Source organism: Bombina bombina, chromosome 5 (assembly GCF_027579735.1).
Source record: "Bombina bombina isolate aBomBom1 chromosome 5, aBomBom1.pri, whole genome shotgun sequence".
In the NCBI taxonomy this organism is placed as follows: Eukaryota; Metazoa; Chordata; class Amphibia; order Anura; family Bombinatoridae; genus Bombina; species Bombina bombina.
Genome location: NC_069503.1, coordinates 995,320,366 through 995,340,369, shown reverse-complemented (window position 1 = coordinate 995,340,369; position 20,004 = coordinate 995,320,366). Strand labels below are relative to the sequence as shown.

The window sequence follows — 20,004 nt, the reverse complement described above, 5'->3', positions numbered from 1 at the left end:
TTGTAACATTGTATATATTGCATTATTATATTGTTGATTTGAAGTTGATGATGATTGGGCGTGCTCCCTTTAAATAAAGAGAATACACAAGGAAGCCATATCCTATGATTAAGTGCTCATTGCGGGCACGGAACGTGTAAGGACGGTTGTGCTACGTACCTCTGTTTTTAACATGCTTCAATAAAAGCTCATTTTTATTTTTACAGTCCTTTTTTTTATGCCTTTCTTTGTGGGGCTGCTTCCTCTGATGTGTGGCTATCTTGGCCGCTAGCGGCCTGCACCCCCATAGCTGTGGTGTTGTGGATTATTCCACCCTCTGCTCTACCTGTGACGTTGAAGCACGTACAAGGAATCTGTAGCGGCGAGGAGAGTGCGATTATCAACGCATTGAACAAGTATGAATAATTGTAAGAACAAAAAGTTGTCCAGCTATAAAAGTCTCTAATGTATGTAATCATCATGTCTAATTTAAAAAAATGAGAGTAAATATTGAATTTGCAGTAATGATTGTGGTGGGTTTTTGTTTTTAAAGTGTTGAAATACATATTTTCATTTTACTTATATCATATGTTATGAATTATATAGAGTAGATTTTTATTACATTATTTTTTTTTACCATTTTTTTTTTACATATTTGAAATACTTATTTTTTAAATAGTTGTAGAAATAAATACTGACGTTACATAAACTGATTAGATGTTTCACCAGGAAGTGATGTCTCAATCGGTTCCTTTGGTTGTTTCCTTTAAGCATAAATCCTCGGCAACATTTTGTTTTATTTATTTTTTAAAATATTTTTTATTAAAGGGACAGTATACACCAATTTTCATATAACTGCATGTAATAGACACTACTATAAAGAATAAGATGCATAGAAACGGATATAAAAATCCAGTATAAAATTGTTTAAAAACTTACTTAGAAGCTCTCTGTTTAGCTCTGTTGAAGAGGTAGTTGGAAATCCCACTGCAAGTGGGAAATAAGACACTCCCCCCTCCCCCTTCTTTTGCAAATGAAAAGACCCTTTACACAAACAGGAGCAAGCTGGAGCAGGTATACATCAGTATTCTCCTAAAACTGTGGGGCTTGGTTAGGAGTCAGAGCAATGTTACTTAAAAATAAGCCAAAATATACATTAAAAAAAAAAAAAAAAAACTTTATGGGCTATATAAATAGATCATCTACAAAACATTTATGCAAATAAAAACTGTGTATAATGTCCCTTTAAGGTTCAATTCAAGGCTTATAAACATTGATTGTCATTTATATAATATACCAGAAACCCAAAGAAAAAATAGTTTACAGCCAGTATAGGTCATAAAAAAATATAAATCTACATAACAATATGACAAATAGCAGTTGTAGTTTAAACATTGTTTGCCTAATGGACTGTACCCCCACTTATTGACTAATGAGGCCACTCCTGGACCTCCATTAACATGTACAACATAAAGCTAAAAGAAGGTAGTCTGAAACCAAGGGAGACCACTCTTGGGTCCCAAATGGTGAACCAAAGTTTACGAATAAGAAGTATCAAATTTTTATATAGTAAACTTATGGGTCAAACTTTAGAAGAACTAAAAAAATAAAGTACTAGATGCTTTTAGACCTCTTGCTATTGAGAGTAATGGCAAAATGGATCAATAACTATCATATTAGTTATGGAAGAATCTAAGCGTACTTAATCTTTACTATTATTGGGAGTGAGTAGGAGAGCTGTTGCTTAAGGGAGGGATTATAACATGTTGGTATTATCAACCTGTTATTAAGTATCAATACTATAAGGAGTCTATATGTGAGCAATCAGATGTTATCTCTTTAATGATTTTGTGACAGGGGCAGTAGAAGAGGTCTAATTTCTAGTTAGGAAAGAAAGCACTTGAGGTTAGAATTAGGGATGCACCGAAATTTCGGCCGCAGAAAGTTTCGGCCGAAAATGGCATTTTTGGCTATTTCGGTTTTCGGTTTTTTTGCCTGTTAGTTTCGGTAAAATTATTGTGTAGCATATTTCAAATTTGATGCTAGCCTAGAGCTGCTGTTTAAGTTTATTACTTCACTTACTGTTCTGCATACAATGAGTTTTCTAGGATTATACTTTATTTGGATATTGGTAAAAAAAAACACCTGTTAAATATGATTGTTACATAGTACTAAATGAAGAATAAAACAGTATATTGATATTTCTAATTGTTTTAAGTAGGGATGCACCAAAATTTTGGTCATTTTGGTCGAAAATTGCATTTTTTGCCTGTTTTTTTTTTATTGGTAAAATTATTGTGTAGCATATTATTGTTTTAAGATATTTTTGTCCAATTTTAGTGTGTTACTTTCAATAAAAGTGTGGGCTTTTTTTATTGGCTCTAATTATGCAAAAAAAAAAACACTAAAAAAAAACTAATTTGAAAAAATACATTTTCGGTATCAGTTTCGGTTTTCGGCTAAAGTGCATCCCGGATTTTCGGATTCGGTTTCGGTCCAGAATTTCCATTTCGGTGCATCACTAGTTAGAATCTAGTAAGTGCATTAGGCTGTGTGCTGTAGGTAGAGTCGAGTAGACTAAATCACTGCTCTTGAGTAAATCAAATTATATTAAAAAGTCAGGGCCTACCTCCCACCCCGGCCGCAGGTGCCTGGGCAGGTCCCATATAAATAAATATGCTGTGATAGTCAAACTGACAAATCATTCCTACCCAAGTGTATTCCTCCTTTTCTACAATTTAGATATGTTTGAATATAGTATCCTGGTTGTGTGTCAACTCAAGTTATGAAAGCTAACATTTAATTGTAAGCTTAGTATATTTAGTGCATATGATCCATAATTGAATTATTTAGCAAGTCACATGAGCTTCATGATTATCTGAAACAAAAAGCCTATCTACTGTGTATGGTCAATGAGAAGCAGTAGTAAGTTACTATACAGTAACCCAGCCGATTCCAGTCTTAGAACTGCAATAGGGGTCTAGTATTAGTGAAACATATAGGAGGTATATGTAACATGATAACTTAGTTCAATATAAGGTTACAATTAACACCACATTATGAGACTGGTTTGCCACTATTATCTAAGGATAGAGTGTAAATTCTTTGGGGTATATCCCACACAGTATCACCCAGTAATTATGACTACCTATCACCCTAGATTCTAACAAAACTATCCACCTAATTACAAGTATCTATAAGTTTACATTTATTTCTGCCTAATCATAAAGCTAAGTTACATGTGAGCAAAAATAGGACAGTTAGCCCCCTGGAATCTATATATAAAAGGACTGGGTACTTCTCAGAGAAGAATGTAACCTCTAGTCAGGGGTACAAAAATAGAACAAGCTGTTAAAGGTCTATTTCTCTGAGGTGTAGTCATTAAGCAACTAGTATAGGACATAATAATATGGCATGTGACTGTTAAGTGGAACATATTACAACAAAAATTATAACATATTTAGTTACAACCAAGCATAGTAATTAAGTATATACTGTCATGTAATCTAAGGTCTCATGATATACAACATATTAATTGCCAAGTGGGTTGTTGACATGCTAAATGTATAGAGTTATAACCAGGTAGATATCATTGTTAACACCATAAATGCTTGCGTGCCCTAGGAAGATCTAGTATAAAGTAGTGTATAAAGATTTTAAATATGGGCTTAGTTGCCGTTAAATATGATAGAGGGCTTGTAAATTAGCAGTGTAGACAAATGCTTACATTACATGTTTCTCTAGAGTTCCTCATGAAGAAAGGTAAGATATATAGTGTAGGTTTCTCCAGCGCCAAAATACTACTACTCCAGCTCCTGAGTGTAAGATCTCTTGACCAGACCTTTAGAGTATCAAAAAAAAAAAAGAGGGCTATAGGAGCGCTTGGGATACCTAATAGGAATCTTAGCTGAGTAGGGTCAAAAGGTATTTAAACCAAACCTAATGTTTATAGATGGTTTTAAAATACGTATTTATTACACAGTGTTAAAAACAATATCATAAAATGTAAAATCGGTGTCCAAATGACATATATAATTTTACCATAATATATAGAGTGTTAACCCTATCTGAACATACAGTATATATGTAGTATAGAGTGTTAACCCTATCTGAGCATATATCTCTATCTGACAATTTGAATATAAGATCGCTTCACAAATAATTTCACAAATAATTTAAATTCTGTGATTCACGGTATGTGGTTTAAACCTTAGGAGACTTTTTAGCCATGAAATAAAAAGCATATAAGATAAAAAAACAACAACATATATGAATTCCCAATATAAGTGATAACGTGGTTAAACTTGAAAAAGTAAAAGTTAAAAATGTGAATTTCAAAAACACAAAAAATATAAAAAATATAAAAAAATATAAAAAGTATAAAAAATAAAAGCCGGTTTACACCTTTAGGGCTTTAGTGTGGATGTCCTTACAAATAGTGACAAAATCGTGAAAAAATATATAATGTGAAAAAAGTCTTAAATCAATCTGATGTTCTTTGTGTGACAGTTTTTATCCGATATGTGTTGATGTCAATGTTCTTTTTAATTGATGTTTGAATCCTAATATTCCTTTATTCCAAATGTCGATATTCACAGATTCTTCTATGTCCTAAATAGAAGAAAATAGACAAACATAGTGCAATATGCCCATCCAAATGTGGCTTAATAGGTATAGAACTCACCGATTGGAGACCTGAGCCTTCAATATCAGTTCACAATCTACGCGTTTCGATCCTGCTGGATCTTTCTCAAGAAACCAATCGGTGAGTTCTATCACAGAATTTAAATTATTTGTGAAATTATTTGTGAAGCGATCTTATATTCAAATTGTCAGATAGAGATATATGCTCAGATAGGGTTAACACTCTATACTACATATATACTGTATGTTCAGATAGGGTTAACACTCTATATATTATGGTAAAATTATATATGTCATTTGGACACCGATTTTATATTTTATGATATTGTTTTTAACACTGTGTAATAAATACGTATTTTAAAACCATCTATAAACATTAGGTTTGGTTTAAATACCTTTGACCCTACTCAGCTAAGATTCCTATTAGGTATCCCAAGCGCTCCTATAGCCCTCTATATTTCTCTAGAGTTCCTCCACTAGATTATAGTATCATTAATCCAGAGAAAGTTTTCTGTGTAAGTATGGTGCTCCATACGAGTTGTCCAACCTTTTTAAAGCGGATAAGTGCGTTCACCGAGGAGCTTTTATTTTAATCATGTCCATGTGTAGCTATGGAACTGGGTGTTACGCACACACATTAGCGAGAGGTATCCGCAATACAGGTAAGTTCTGAAAGCAGCGTCCTCGCAAAGTCTCACCCCCACTCCAGTTCTTTAGGCTGTCAATATGTGTCTGCCCAATAGTGTAAGAGGGTCACTGGTCTAAAAATGTATCCCACACCACGGCAAAAGATCTGGTGAGCACCCATGGGATGAAAGAGCTCCGGGTGCCACTGCCATCCAAGACATTCCGACAATTGATCATCTCACGCACATCTCCAGTCCATAGGAGTGAAGCAGAGATCACCTATGACTAAGTCTTTGGTGCCGACAAAAGGTAGGAGTGGGTGAATAGCTCTAACCATGGTATACAGGTAAGCAGAGACCAAGTTTATAGTTCAAGCAGAGTCCCCTTTCCGTTCCTTGAAAGTGATCGCCGCACGTTGATAGGGTTTGTATGCGGTGATAGTCTCCTCCACGAGGTTGGTTGGAGCTTCCGCAGTTATCCCCTTTTGAGATACGATCTGCTCTTGAACTATATTAGGTCCAGGATCACAAGTCAGAGCTTCCGAAATCACAGGTTCCTCTCGGCTTTTGTCTGTTATGGGTGACTTAGATCTATTGCCATAATCCTCTATGGACCCTTTTGTGATTGCGGGTTTGATGCTTTCTGCAGGTATCGATATTAGAAGAATGTTGTATAGCTCGGTCTTTAAGTTCTGATAATGGTTTTCCATAAGCTGTACCATCCTACTTTCCCATCTGTCCAGAGCCTCAATACTTAGGGCCTGCTCTTAGTGGCTCAGGAACGTAAAAACCTTGTTCGCAGAATAGATGATTCCCTTTTTTAATTAAGGTTCTTGAGTAGTTCTGTAGAACAATTTTATATCAGCATAGAAGCCGCTCATACCCCGTATTATTACTTGCGGGGGGGGGGGGGGAGGGTGTTGAGATCCTCTACGAGGGTTGCCATAGGCCTCAACGCTTCAGATTGGTTTTCTGGTATCAAAGTGTTCAGCAGGATCTGTAGAATCCAATTGGCAATGTGTACAAATTAGATGGCTTCATAGGCAACTGATATGTGGCAAATTATCAGTTGTTCACACGCAGCAACTAATTTTGCTACCACTAAAGGTGCTGCCTGAAGACACGCCCAAGCAACATATTTTATAATGAAGGCACTTGAGATTAAATGCTAGAAAAAAAATCTACATGTAAAGAAAACAGAAGCTATAACTCTGGACAGTATAGAAAATATACATATAGACATTTTTTAAGTGAAAACAATCACCAGTTTATCTTGCTTCTCACTACATAACACCAGAATTTTTTTTTTTTTTTTTTTTAACTCCAAATCTGTCTTTTGCAACTCCCTATCTAATTTCTCTTTTTATTGCTTGTATCAGCATATAGTTTAAATAAAAATAGATATAAGTGTGGATTTTTATTGAACACAACTCTGCTGAGCTAATGGTAGCTCAGTAGACGACCCACTGTCGTCATGCACATTTACTTCCCAGTACGGACAACTACTATGAATTGTCATCCTGGGGGTCCCCCTTCCGATCCGGATCCTAGAGACCCCCTGCACTAGATAGGGGAAAGGAGACTGCAATCTCCCTTCTCATCGCTGCCTCTTCCTGGTAGGCAGTGTGATGCCACCAGCGGCGCATTTGGTGACGTCACAAGGGGGCAGGAACACCCTATTACCACAGGAAGTTATGAAGGCCAAACCAGATAGATGCGGGAAGGGCTTTGCAAGCCGTATCTCGTCTGACAGGTTACTTACAGGGACAAGTGACTCCTCATTCGAAGATAGGAGTATACTCTTTCGCAGAAATTGTGGTTGCCTGCTACAGGCTTAAAGTGCGCTTCAAATTTATTGAGGGAGGCCTCTAACAGAGCCAATATCTCCATCCTGTTTGTGATAGAGTGACAAGAGACCACTCACTTGAAAGAGTCTTCTCTTTCAAATGAGGGGTTGCACGCCCCTGAAAGATGCAGATCACCACCCTCAAAATGTCAATAACTTGCTCTTAAAAGTGAAGATTAACCTGAGGAGGTGGGTGGATCAAATAACGCCCCGATCTTGACACCCTTTTTGTGTTGGAGGAACAAGTTACCCTTCATTTAAAGAATGGGTGTCTGCCCTTTCATATTAGGGGTCACTTGTTCCTCTAGCATAAACAAGGGGGAGATAGGAGCTCTGTTAGAGACCCCCTCCTCTTCAGGGAAACAGTACCTTTAATTGCATCTGCAGGTTATTGCCACTTTAAGAGTGATCACCTGCATCTTACAGGGGTATATGACCCCTTATGTGAAATAGGGAAAATCCTTCTTTTAAATGACGCATCACATCCCCCTCTAAATTTCAGGTGATCACCATGGTAATGCTGCAAGGACACACCTGTGCAGTGTTTGTTGAGGGGGGAGGGCACTTTTAGAAAACCTATCACCCCATAAAACACAGAGTGATATGAACTCTAAGTGGTATTAAAACACAGAGAAGAACCTATTCTTTCAGATGTGGGGTCTTATACCAATGTCAGTAGGTGATTGCCATACAATTGTAATCTAATGTATTTACTGTATGGGGGACAGTGCCTCCTATCCACTAAAAACAGCATATATCACATAAGCACACAATACCCCTCACATGAAAGAAAAGATTACCCCATTTTCAAAAGAGGGGTCTCATATCCCTTTAGAAAGCATGTGATTGCCATAGAAATGACAATCATCCGTTTTCTAGGTGCCTTTTATCATGCCCTTGGCAATAAAAGGGGCCCTAGTATACCACAATAAGCACTACAGAGGGACAAATGACCCCTCTTTGAATGAAAGGGTTACATGCCCAGATAGCTATCAGCTGACGTCCATGGTCTCAGTGATAACCTGACAGAACTATAGACATATGGAACTCCATCATGGAGGGTGCATATGCCCTAATTTGCCCCGCATAATACATAGAAAAACTCAAGACCCCTTATTTGAAAACTGCAATCCTGCTCTTTCAAATGAGTGGTCTTGCGTTTGTCACACTGCCACATGATTGCCATAAGAATAACAAAAGCCTTATAGCATTGGCTCTATTTTGGGGTTTCTGGCAATTTTTTAAATGCTTTTATTTCACCGTAGAAATATACCATACGACCCCTCATTTGGAAGAGTAAGGTCCCATGATTCAAATAAGGGGTTCATATCCTTATAGCTATGAAGTGATTGTCATAGTAATAATGATAACCTGGCAGTAGCCACTAGCCTTATTTTGTTGTGTTCCTGATGTTAGGGCACTTAGATCCATGTTTCGCTGAACTAAATAAAACTGAATAAAAAAGTTTAAGAATCTAAATAAATGTGAGAACTGGGAGAATGTAAAAATGTGATATTTTGTGAAATGCTATATAGGATTATTTTTTGTACAACTATTTTAGGGTTTTCATTTGTTTGTTTTTTTACATTTTTTTTGCTACGCTGAGTGAGTTTAATCCACCACTCTGAGTAATCGGAATATTATGCATCTAATACATGCGTATTCATTTTCTGTATAAACTGAAAGATGGTTCATAGAGCCAAAAAATGATAAATGTTATCTTCTGATTTTCAATTTTTTTTTTTTTTTATTAAAATATTAAATTATGGGGTTTTGGGAAGGTGAATAGATGGTGCATGTGGGACAAAAAAGTTTGGGTTTGAAATAATTAGGGAATATTGGTATTTACTATGTAAGCCATAGAAAAGGACACAAATATGTATTTATTTTTTGAATTTCACATAGAAGTTTCCTATGATATTTCTGCAAACTAAAGTTTTTTTCTAAAATGCTAGGTCTGCTGACAAAAAAAACAAAAGTATAATTTGTAGGGGTACTTCACAGAAAAACATTAGAATTTGTTTGTAAAATTGCAATGAGGGCCAAACCACTAAAAACAGCTTCAGCACAGGGGGTGAAATGTCTCAGCCGCTAAGGGGTTAAAGCTACTTCTATTTAGGATGTAATAAAAAAAAAAAAAACAGTATTCTGCTTTCGGATGTCACAAATTTTAGCACAAATAACGCTGCTAGTCACTTCCTGCTATCTACAAAGTGAATATGTGTCATGCTACATGATAATGCATAAACAATGCCGTAACAGTGCTGTGTACAAGGGAAACATACAACCCTTTATAAAAATGTTCATATATCCCAGATGCAATAAATCCAATATTTCTAATCCACATTGGTTCAAAGGATTCCAAAACGAATATCCTCAAAATAGAAAGATAATCTACATAGTGTGATGCAGTATATTTAAGGGGGAGAGGAAATGAAGGCTAAAAGCATACTTAGTTAACAGAGCTTCAATAGCTCTTTGTAAACATACCACCGGATAACAGGATACTCTTCCAAGCAGATTTATTACATGAAATCACAGTATATTAAAAAAGGCACTGTTTTCACTTCAGATTAACTGCCCAGCCGTAAACACTTTGAACCCACACCTAATAACATTCATCTGTAAAAAACTGACAGGGAAATATCACGACAACATATCTATGTAAAAATTGAATGTATTTAACTCAAAATGTCTTTAGATCACAAGAGTAAGTATTCTGTGAACAGTTGTCCTTCAGCGAATGTCAAAACTACAGCCAATCAGCATCATCAATGCTAATGTCACACTTTGCTTTACTCTGACCTCATGAGATTTCACTGAAATCTCATGTGATTTCATAGTAAAAAAATGCAGGTGCTTCACATGCCAGATGCATGATCCCTTGCAAGTCCTGGGACTAGCATCCTGATTGGCTGCTTAAAGTCATTTTACAGTAGGATGTGGCTACTGAGGAAATTTTGAGGTAAAATGTCTTCCTTTATTTACATAGAGATGCTTAGATGATACTTTCTAGTCAATTTAAATTGCTTCAACATTTGGGTATCATATCCCTTTAAAGTACAAATAAACAGCCAATGAGTGTAAAGTTCTTTCTGTGTTGCTTGTACTTTGTGGGATGACATTATGGCCCTTTATTGTTTATGTGATTGACACATTATACGTTTATGAATTATGCTGAGAGATAATAATTCTGAGGAATTTAAAGAACAAAATAGATTTTGCCACAGTTCCATGGAAATGCAGAAGTAGAATTGTTTGATTTTTTTTTCCATTCAATTTTTTTTTAAAACCTATACTTACCAAAAACCATTCGCCATATCGCAGGATGAGGTCGGGTAAAGGGACCTGTCAAGAGAGTGCACATTTTAGAAGATACTATGATCCTATGATGCAAAAAGTTCCAAGAAATACAAGAGATACATGTCAACCAATAACTGTTTATCACGTTTTCTTTTTATCCTTTGTTGAAAAGCAGGGATGTAAGCTCAGGAGTGTCTGCAGCACTATATGGCAGCAGTTTTGCAACAATGTTATACATTAACAGGAGCACTAGATAGCAGCACTATTTCCTGTCATGTAGTGCTTCAGGCATGTGCACACTACCTACCTAGGTATCTCTTCAACAAAGAATAAAACGAGAACAAAGCAAATTTGATAACAGAAACATTTGAAAATTGTATTCTCTATCTGAATTATGAATGAAAAAGCCTTAATTCACCCAGTCGCAGCATATTATCTTGTAAAGTTGTCACTCCGTAAGCCCATGCACCCAAGAAAGTGTATTAGTATTAATGACACTACCCTGTGCTTCATCACAAAACCACTCTGGAATTCTTTCTAATTGGTAAAGGCAATCTAGGCATGGACCTAGTTTGGCTATGTTCAAATATGCACTGGTCAAGTCTATATTGCTTCTACTTTATTAATCATCAACCCCCTCCCTACATTATATACAACTTATTTAGCCTGTGCACAGCTCAACCAGCTTTACTAAATGTGTCTACTACAGCATTAACTTTCTGAAGAAGAAAGTCCAAATCCCATTTATGAACAGGGCATGCTCAAAATATTGTGCTACTGGGTCCAAGAATGAAATGACCCCTTCTAAACCTCTGCATCTACTCCAGTCTACACCCAACCATAGTCATAGTCAGTCTCAAAGAATAAAGCTCAGCAGACTGAAATTTCACACAACATCAAGCCAAGTTGATGGACCCCATATGAGAGTAATTGATTTAAAAATAATATAATTATCAGCCAGAACATGCCCTTCCAATGTGCCACCCCTATCAAATGCCACCGGTGTCCTGTGGTGTTACGTGGTCCAATTATAGAGCTGGCCTTGATTATTAATTATCACATCATCAAAATAAGTGGATGCATAGTGTTCATATTGTCTAAGAATCTGGATTAACTGCAACAAAAAGGTAACCAGTTAACTATAGGGGGGAATCTTTCTAATACGGCATATATATATATATATATATATATATATATATATATACTGTTTGAATGAGAGTGCACAGATAGTCTATCGTCAAATAAATTCTGCATAAACAAGGAGTAAATTAAAGAAAAATTATTTTTTTGGGTTTATTTCTGCAAAGACTGAAAATCTTATTTGTAGAAATACATATTTAAAAAGTAACAAATACATTACCATTTGGAAAAGCTAAAACACTGATAATTAGAAAGAAAAAGATCACAGATAAGATGCCCTTCCAAATATTGTCTTCTTGGCTCGTATTTTCCCTGAAATAGAAACAAATAAAAAAAATTATAAATATATATATATATATATCTCACTTGGAAACTGACATGGTCACCAACAGTCTATATAATTATAGAAAGTATATTTTCATTGCACAAATATACTTACACTGTGAGAATGAAATGTGGTTGGGAAAAAAACACAACAAAAAAATATTACCAATAAATAAAGGTAATTGGGAAATAAGATGATCTATAAATGCTGCCTCCAGAAAAAAAAACAGCTGTTAAAGGGACACTGAACCCAAATTTTTTCTTTCGTGATTCAGATAGAGCATGCAATTTTAAGCAACTTTCTCCTATTTTCAAATTTTCTTTGTTCTATTGAAAAAGAAGGCATCTAAGCTTTTGTTGGTGGGGTTCAGACCTCTGGACAGCACTTTTTTTATTGGTGGATGAATTTATCCACCAATCAGCAAAAACAATCCAGGTTGTTCACCAAAAATGGTCCGGCATCTAAACTTACATTCTTGCATGTCAAATAAAGATACCAAGAGAATGAAGAAAATTTGATAATAGGAGTAAATTAGAAAGTTGCTTTAAATGTCATGCTCTATCTGAATCACGAAAGAAAAAAATGTGGGTTCAGTGTCCCTTTAATGATTCTATTAACAGTAAAATTTTGTTGAGCGTTTTTTTTCTTCCCTTCTTTGTAATCTGCTCTACCAAAAGGCTTCTAATCCATATCATGACACAAGTTTTGAAAAAAATTTCAGTTTAAGTAGATTTTGTGTAATTTAAGATACATCTAAATGTTTGTTTTTTACTGTATGAGATCCAGACTGCCTGCAGGCTGATGGATAGGAACGGGGAAACACCGACTTCAGGAAGCTTAAAGGGACACTAAACCCAAATATTTTTCTTTCATGATTCAGATAGAGCATCCAATTTTAAGTAACTTTCTAATTTACTCCTATTATAAATTTTGCTTCGTTCTTTTGCTATCTTTATTTAAAAAAGAAGAAATGTAAGGTTAGGAGCCGGCACATTTTTGGTTCAGCACCTGGGTAGTGCTTGCTGATAGGTTGCTACAAATTTTGGGTTTAGTATCGCTTTAAAAAAAACACCAAGGCTATGCCTGGTAGACAGAGGCTCTGTGGTATGTGGGTGACTTACAAATATTTTACAACCAATAACACATTCTATAGATGATTTGTAAGGGTTACCACTGTACCTTAGATCTATTACACAGTTGTGTAAAGTCTGGGCTGTCACAAATCTTGCCTGGTAAATCGGTTTCACTGTCTTACATAGACCCTCAATCCTCTTAAAGGCCCATTCAAATACACATTTACTGGTGGTGAAGTAATATACTTGTTTTTACATTATAGCTATATATTATGGTTTTGCTACCAGCGGCCAATGGTTGATGGTTTCTATGCTCAATACCCAAACGCATAGCACTCGGTAACTAACCTTTGATATTTTACCTGCTGTCATTACTCTCCTAAACCTGATGTGGAGGACATTACTCTGCTAAACCTTACAAATGTCCTCTACTCTGCTAAACCTCATCAGATTTCCTATAAAAAGACAGAGAACGCGCCACATAGCGTAATTCTGTGTGATATGTCAGAATATAATTGGAAAGTCTGATACACTCACGTTTAGTAAAGCACCAATATGTAGTAAGCTGGACAGACCGGAACCTCAGAGTTGTCCGGTATAACTCTCCTCTCAAGCTCAGACTCCCAAGGACCGGTTTCCAATCACTATATGAACGTGATACTTGTAGGTCAATTTCGCTGTTTCACCGCCAGTAATTAGAGGGTTCAACAGGGCAGGGAAATCCAAAAGAGGCAAAGTAGCAAGTAGTATATATAAAAAGTGTTTTTAACGTGTTAATAAAACACTTTTTAAATATACTACTTGCTACTCCAATTATATTCTGACATATCACACAGAATTACGCTATGTGGCGCCTTCTCTGTCTCTTTATAGAATAACTCGTTGTGGATGGCCTTATACTTCGAGCAGAGCTGCCAAATTTCTTTCTAGCAAGATACTGGACACTCATTGGACTTACTAAGTTCTATGGGACAATCTTGTTACTTATAGGTATTGATTACCTGGATGTGCTGTATGTGATCCTTCTACTTGTGACATTCCTATATAGTTCTAATATATATATATACACATGTGTTACCTTTATATTGTATATACTGTTTATACTGTATATATTGGTTATTTTTGTTTATATTGATAGCGCCCCTATCTATACTCTTTTGGGTATATATTACTCATCAGATTTCCTGTATGTACCTGACCTGCTGGCCATACTAAGCAATGCTGATTACTTGATATATTTGACCTGATGGCCATAATGAAGCCTACACAGCCATATTTGACATGAGTACACTTCTTACAAAATAAATAATAATAATAAAAAAAAAAAACGTAGGACTCAATTCACTAAAACTCTCTGTTCAGATGAGATTATCTAAAATGATACTCTAGCACTGCAAGATTGATAACAAGATTCTAGAAAGGCACTTCCCGCATTGGGACAGACAGAGGGGAAACCCCTCACCGGATTGGGTGATTTGGGTCCACGTACAAGTTGCACTACGTCACACGCTGAAGGAGGAAAGTATCGCTGCCAGAAAGACCCAAACGCCTAAACTAGGTGATTCACGTTCCCGGTCGGAGCTTAGAGAGTAAGTCCGTCCGGAAGGTTGGTCTGAGATTTTAAGGTAAAGCCTGGAACTTTATTAATTCTATTGACAGTGCTATCTACTGGATCTACTGTTTTCAATATATTTCTTATGCTGCCAGCTTAGCCTTCCCACTTTGGATATTGCTTATCCCATTTACCGTATCTTCATGAAAGTGATTGGGACTATTACCTATATAAGGATCACTGCTCATTAGACGTTTTATATTTCTTTGTATTAATAAGATTTGCTTTTTATTGTCATTTTATTTGTTTAATCGTGTCTTTCATATACCACCGGTGGTAGATTGTATATCGTTGTGTATGTATATCAAATGTGATTTATTAAACTGACCCCAAATTGGGACCACTTTTTAACTTAGTATTTGCTTTAATCTTAGTTACATTTTTATACCTTGGATTTCACCTTTTATATATTATGATAGGTACCTTTTAATATTATCTTTATTATTTATGTTATTAACTGACTTTGGCACATAATAGTGGTATATATATAGTGCACTTTCTTAATATACCCAGCTGTTTAGCGCCACATCTATTTGTTTTTATTCTAGAAAGGCACATTTTGCTGCATATCTCCAAGGGGCGTTTCCTGCATTTCTGGATGTAAAATATAGTAGTGAGAATGTTGCTGCCCTTACACTATGTGCTTTTTTTTAATCTTATATTACATTTAGTTTCAGAAAATGGGAGGGACAGGGGAGATCCCTGGGTGTCTGAACCTCTCTCACAACCCCCGTTAAATATTCAACACATTTTACACCTGCAGTTCTCACTAATTTATTCTGCCAAATGCATGCAGCTGAAATTTGCTCAAAGTTCACAAAACTCCTACTTAACTGACAGAAAACTACTACAGGTATACCTCACTCATACAGCGGGTTAGGGACCTGCTGTAAAGTGAAAACCGCCTTAAAGTGAAACAACATTGTTTTAGCTTTCTTTTCACTTGCCAGTGTGTTTAAAAACTTGAAAACATATTTGAACTAACATATATTAGGGGTGCAATAGCGCTATGTTTAGTTTAACACTAGCACAGCACAGTATTCAATAAAAACTGTACATGTAAAATAGTGACAATTACTGTAGTAAAATTTGCCAGACTACAACACTGAGACACAGATTGCACTGTAATGCTGTAAATAGAGTGAACTGCGCATAACAAAATGGTGCCAGTCACTTTTCTTGCAATCTCGCAATCAGTTCAACCTCATTGGAGGTTGAACTATGACTCCACAAAGCGTTGTAATAGGGAAGCTCTATAAAGTGAAGCATACCTGTATATACTAAACTAGCCACACGTACAAGAAACTACGCCTCTGCAGACTGTCCCTTATCTCAGTTCTTTTGACAGACTTGCATTTTAGCCAATCAGCACCGACTTACAAATAACTCCAGGAGTGAGCACAATGTTATCTATATGGCACACATGAACTAGCGCTGTCTAACTGTGAAAAACTTTCAAAATGCACTGAGATAAGAGGCGGCCTTCAAGGGCTTAGAAATTAGCATATGAACCTACCTATGTTTAGCTTTCAACAAAGTGGATAAAATTCAATTAATTTAAAATAAATATATATAATTTATTATTATTTTAATCAGATTTTTTTTTATAGGATTTTTTTTTTTAAATAAAATGCTTTTTGAGAAAAAAAAAAAACTATTAAAGATAGATTATTAAAATATATTATAATCCAAAGGTTATTTATCCTGAATATATATATATATATATATATATCGGGTTTTTTTTTCCAATTATATAGCAAGAAGCTATATATTAATGACTGTATATTAAGTGATGTGATCAAATCCGATGGTCTTGAAAAATCCTCAAAGTGAAAAAAAGAGAAAACAATATATAATGTAACACTGTGATGTACCCAATGGTAAAGAGAATGTGTTTATCCTACTCACATGAGATGGAGCTCATTCCCTGTGCACACCTGCTTTATACTGTCAGGCAAACAGTCTCCCAAGGGCTTCAAGAAGAACAATTTATTAAAATATACATATAAAATACAATAAAACATCCAATACGCCAACATACATATGTGTGATCAGAGTCCTTTGTAGGAACAGTCAATATTAACTGCAAGTGATTTACCCCTAATGCAGATGGATGCGGATACAGGGCAGCGTTCACACCGCTCTCGATCTCCGCTTCCAGTACCTGCAGGGTCTACACACCTTTTCTGATGTAGTTGGGTATAAATGGATGAGTCCCTAGAGGGAGATAAAATGCAATACTATAGCTCCATCTCATGTGGGTAGGATACTGTCTAAACACATTCTCTTTACCATTGGGTACATCAAAGTTACATTATATATTGTTTTCTCTTTTTTTCACTTTGAGGATTTTTTTAAAGACCATCGGATTTGATCACATAACTCACTGGATATATCATTCATATTTTGAATATATTATAGATCTTTGGATCTTTTATTGAAAACTGTATTATACTTGTCTTTGATATCTGCTATCACATTTATTTTCTCATAAGGAGCAGTGTGTTGCTTAATGGTAAAAATATGTTTTAAAGAAGCTTAGCAACAGCATTATAAGCATGTGATAAATATTCCAAATTAATCCAGTAATCTCAGCAGACTATAAAAGCAGTATAGATAAACTAGAAAGCACTGTACAGATGCATGATAGGCACTTCCTGGATTTGTAGGGGGGAAAAATTAACAATAACAATTTTATTTATTTTTTGCTATAAATCCAATGAGAGCACATTACTGTGCATCTATGCATACAGTATAGCTATTTTTTCTTTTAGTTTATTAGTGTGTGTTTCTTTGTGTCTGTAAGTGTGTGTGTGTGTGTGTGTGTGTGTGTGTGTGTGTGTGTATGTGAATCTTTAAATTTGAGTGTCTGTTGGTGTTTTTGTCTATTTAAATGTGTGTGTGTGTGTGTGTCTCAGTTTTTTTGAATGTGTGTGAGTATGCATTAAGTATTTTCATTTTTATGATTATGTATATTTTTTTTGTATTTTTTATATTTATTGTTTACATGAGTCAACTGTATTTTAAATTTTTTTATGCGGGGTAGTATATTTTATATATAGTATATATCCTGTATATTTCAGTTCATTGAGATATTAGTCATTGTTTCTGATATATGGTACAGTGTAACTTTCGTTTTGTAAATGCATGAAGGAGTAGTATCCCAATAGGGGGTTAAACGTACGCATTTAGAATTTTGTAGCGCTACGGCGCCAATAGTAATTTTTGGTTACCTTGTATATGCATTATAGAATAGTGATTTGTTACTTGTATTTAACATGAAATCACGCTATCGGCAGTTACCTGTATATCAGGAAAGTATTGGGTATACACTTACACACACACTAGAGGTGTGTTACTACATTTCACTGTGGTTGGTCCGACTTTTCTGTAGACAACCAATCATTTAGGCGTTGATACACACCCCCTTTTACTCTGGGGATTGCATACTCCTTCACGCATGCGCTCTATTTCGGCTTGAACGCCGAGTTAAGCAAATATAAGCTGTGCATTTTAGATATGGTTTATTCACCTGAGGAAGCGGTCAAGGTAGACCGGGAAACGCGTTGTGATACATGTTTACTAAATAAACATTTGTTTTTAACTATATCTTTATCACGGCTGAGTGATATTTTATATGTTTGGTAATTCGTTTTTTAAAGTACTTGGCATCCGATTATAGCTACCAGCCCACCTGGTTTGGGCTTCTCTCCTATCCCGAATATAACGAGAGAAAGTAGCCGGCTAAAGGGGTCAAGCTGCAAAATTGCTGCAGATCGTACGCAGCACTAAGGATTACATCTTGATTACGAGAGACCAGCTACCTGGACAGCTGTTAATGCTCCAGAAAGCCGTTGTAGCACTTCTCAAGTGCCTGACTTTTTGTAAGTACAATTCATGTGTGGGGAGTGAACAACTTTCAATACAGATTCACACTATGTTGGCGCCTTCTTCTTTTTTGTGTTTTATACAGATTTGCTACGTTTGAATTGCCTTCAACTTTTGGAAGAAGTTTTTGCCGCCATACCATCATTATTCGAACTTTGGACTTTTGGGGTCACACACCTGAGCTTTGGTCTGATTGACATTATTGTTTGTGAGTTTACCTCACACCATCCAGCGTGTGGGCATCTTATAATTGTGTTTTTTGCACTTGTATATGTTTTACCGCACATATTCTCTTGCACACACTATTTCTTTATATAATTTTTTAACAGTATTATTTTTTGCATTTGTTGTTTTTAGGCGCAACTGATTTATCACATTTTGGTTAATAATGTGTGTGTGTGTGCCTATGAGTGTGTGTGCGCCTTTGAATGCTTCTGTTTGTGTGCGCCTATGAATGTGTGTGCCTTTAAATGCTTCTGCTTGGGTGTGTCTATGAGTGTGTGCCTTTGAATGCTTCTGTTTGTATACGTCTGAGTGAGTGTGCCTCTGAATGTCTTTGTGTGTGTGTGTGTGTGTGTGTGTGTGTGTGCGCCTTTGAATGCTTCTGTTTGTGTGTTTATGAGTGTGTGCCTTTGAATGTCTTTGTTTGTGTGTACCCGAGTGTTTCTGCAGACTCTTAAGCATCCAACAATTGAACCTCTTTTGGGTTCATATGTGTGTTTATCTGGCTTTGATACTAACCAGTGCCTCACCAGCCACTGACCTCAACGCACATCACTGTATAATATATCCTCCTCTTTTCTACTCACAAGCAACAGATTTACAGAACTCTCACACAGTAAAACTTCTCCAAACTAAAACTCAGACTGCAAGACAATTCCCAAGGTAAAAACAGCCTATAAAACAATCCCTGAGAGTTCTCATAATACTGATGAGGCATCTAACAGAATCTTGCAAGACCAGAGAGCTTTAGAGAACCAGGCCCTCAGAGTTAAAAGGGACATGAAACCTCTTTTTTTTCTTTCTTTCATTATTCAGACAGAGCATATGATTTTATTTTATTTTTCAAATGTACGTCTATTATTTAATTTGCTACGTTCTCTTGGTATCCTAAGTGGAAAAGAATACATAGGTAGGCTCAGAAGCAGCAATGCATTACTGGGAACTAGTTGCTGATTGGTGGCTGCACATATATGCCTCGTGTTATTGGTTCACCAGATGTGTTCAGATAGCTGCTCCTTCAACAAAGGATACAAAAAAAATGAAGGAAAATTTGGCAATAGATATAAAAATTGAAAATTCTTTAAAATCACATGCTCTGACTCATGAAACAAAAAAATGTGGATTTCATGTTCCTTTAAAGAGACAGAGTGGGGTAAATTATAAAATACTATATTGTGTTAGTGTTTTATTTATGAAACAAATTCCCTTCTTTAAATATGAGTTGACCTTTTCAAAACGCAAAACAGTTAAACACATAGTTAAAGCAACATTAATGGGGATAAAAAGAAAAAAAACTTTCTGCACTAGTTGGGGATAAGACCAGTGACTGAAGCATATGCAGTTAT

The 20,004-nt window shown here is 35.8% G+C and overlaps 1 protein-coding gene across 1 annotated transcript in view; it reads right to left on the bottom strand.

The window, feature by feature from the left end:
- PTDSS1 (phosphatidylserine synthase 1) overlaps positions 1–20,004 on the bottom strand; it is a 190,170-nt gene that overhangs the window by 163,646 nt on the left and 6,520 nt on the right. The window contains 2 exon segments of the mRNA XM_053715226.1: positions 10,399–10,443; positions 11,759–11,850. Of these exon segments, the coding sequence (XP_053571201.1) occupies positions 10,399–10,443; positions 11,759–11,850 (137 nt within the window).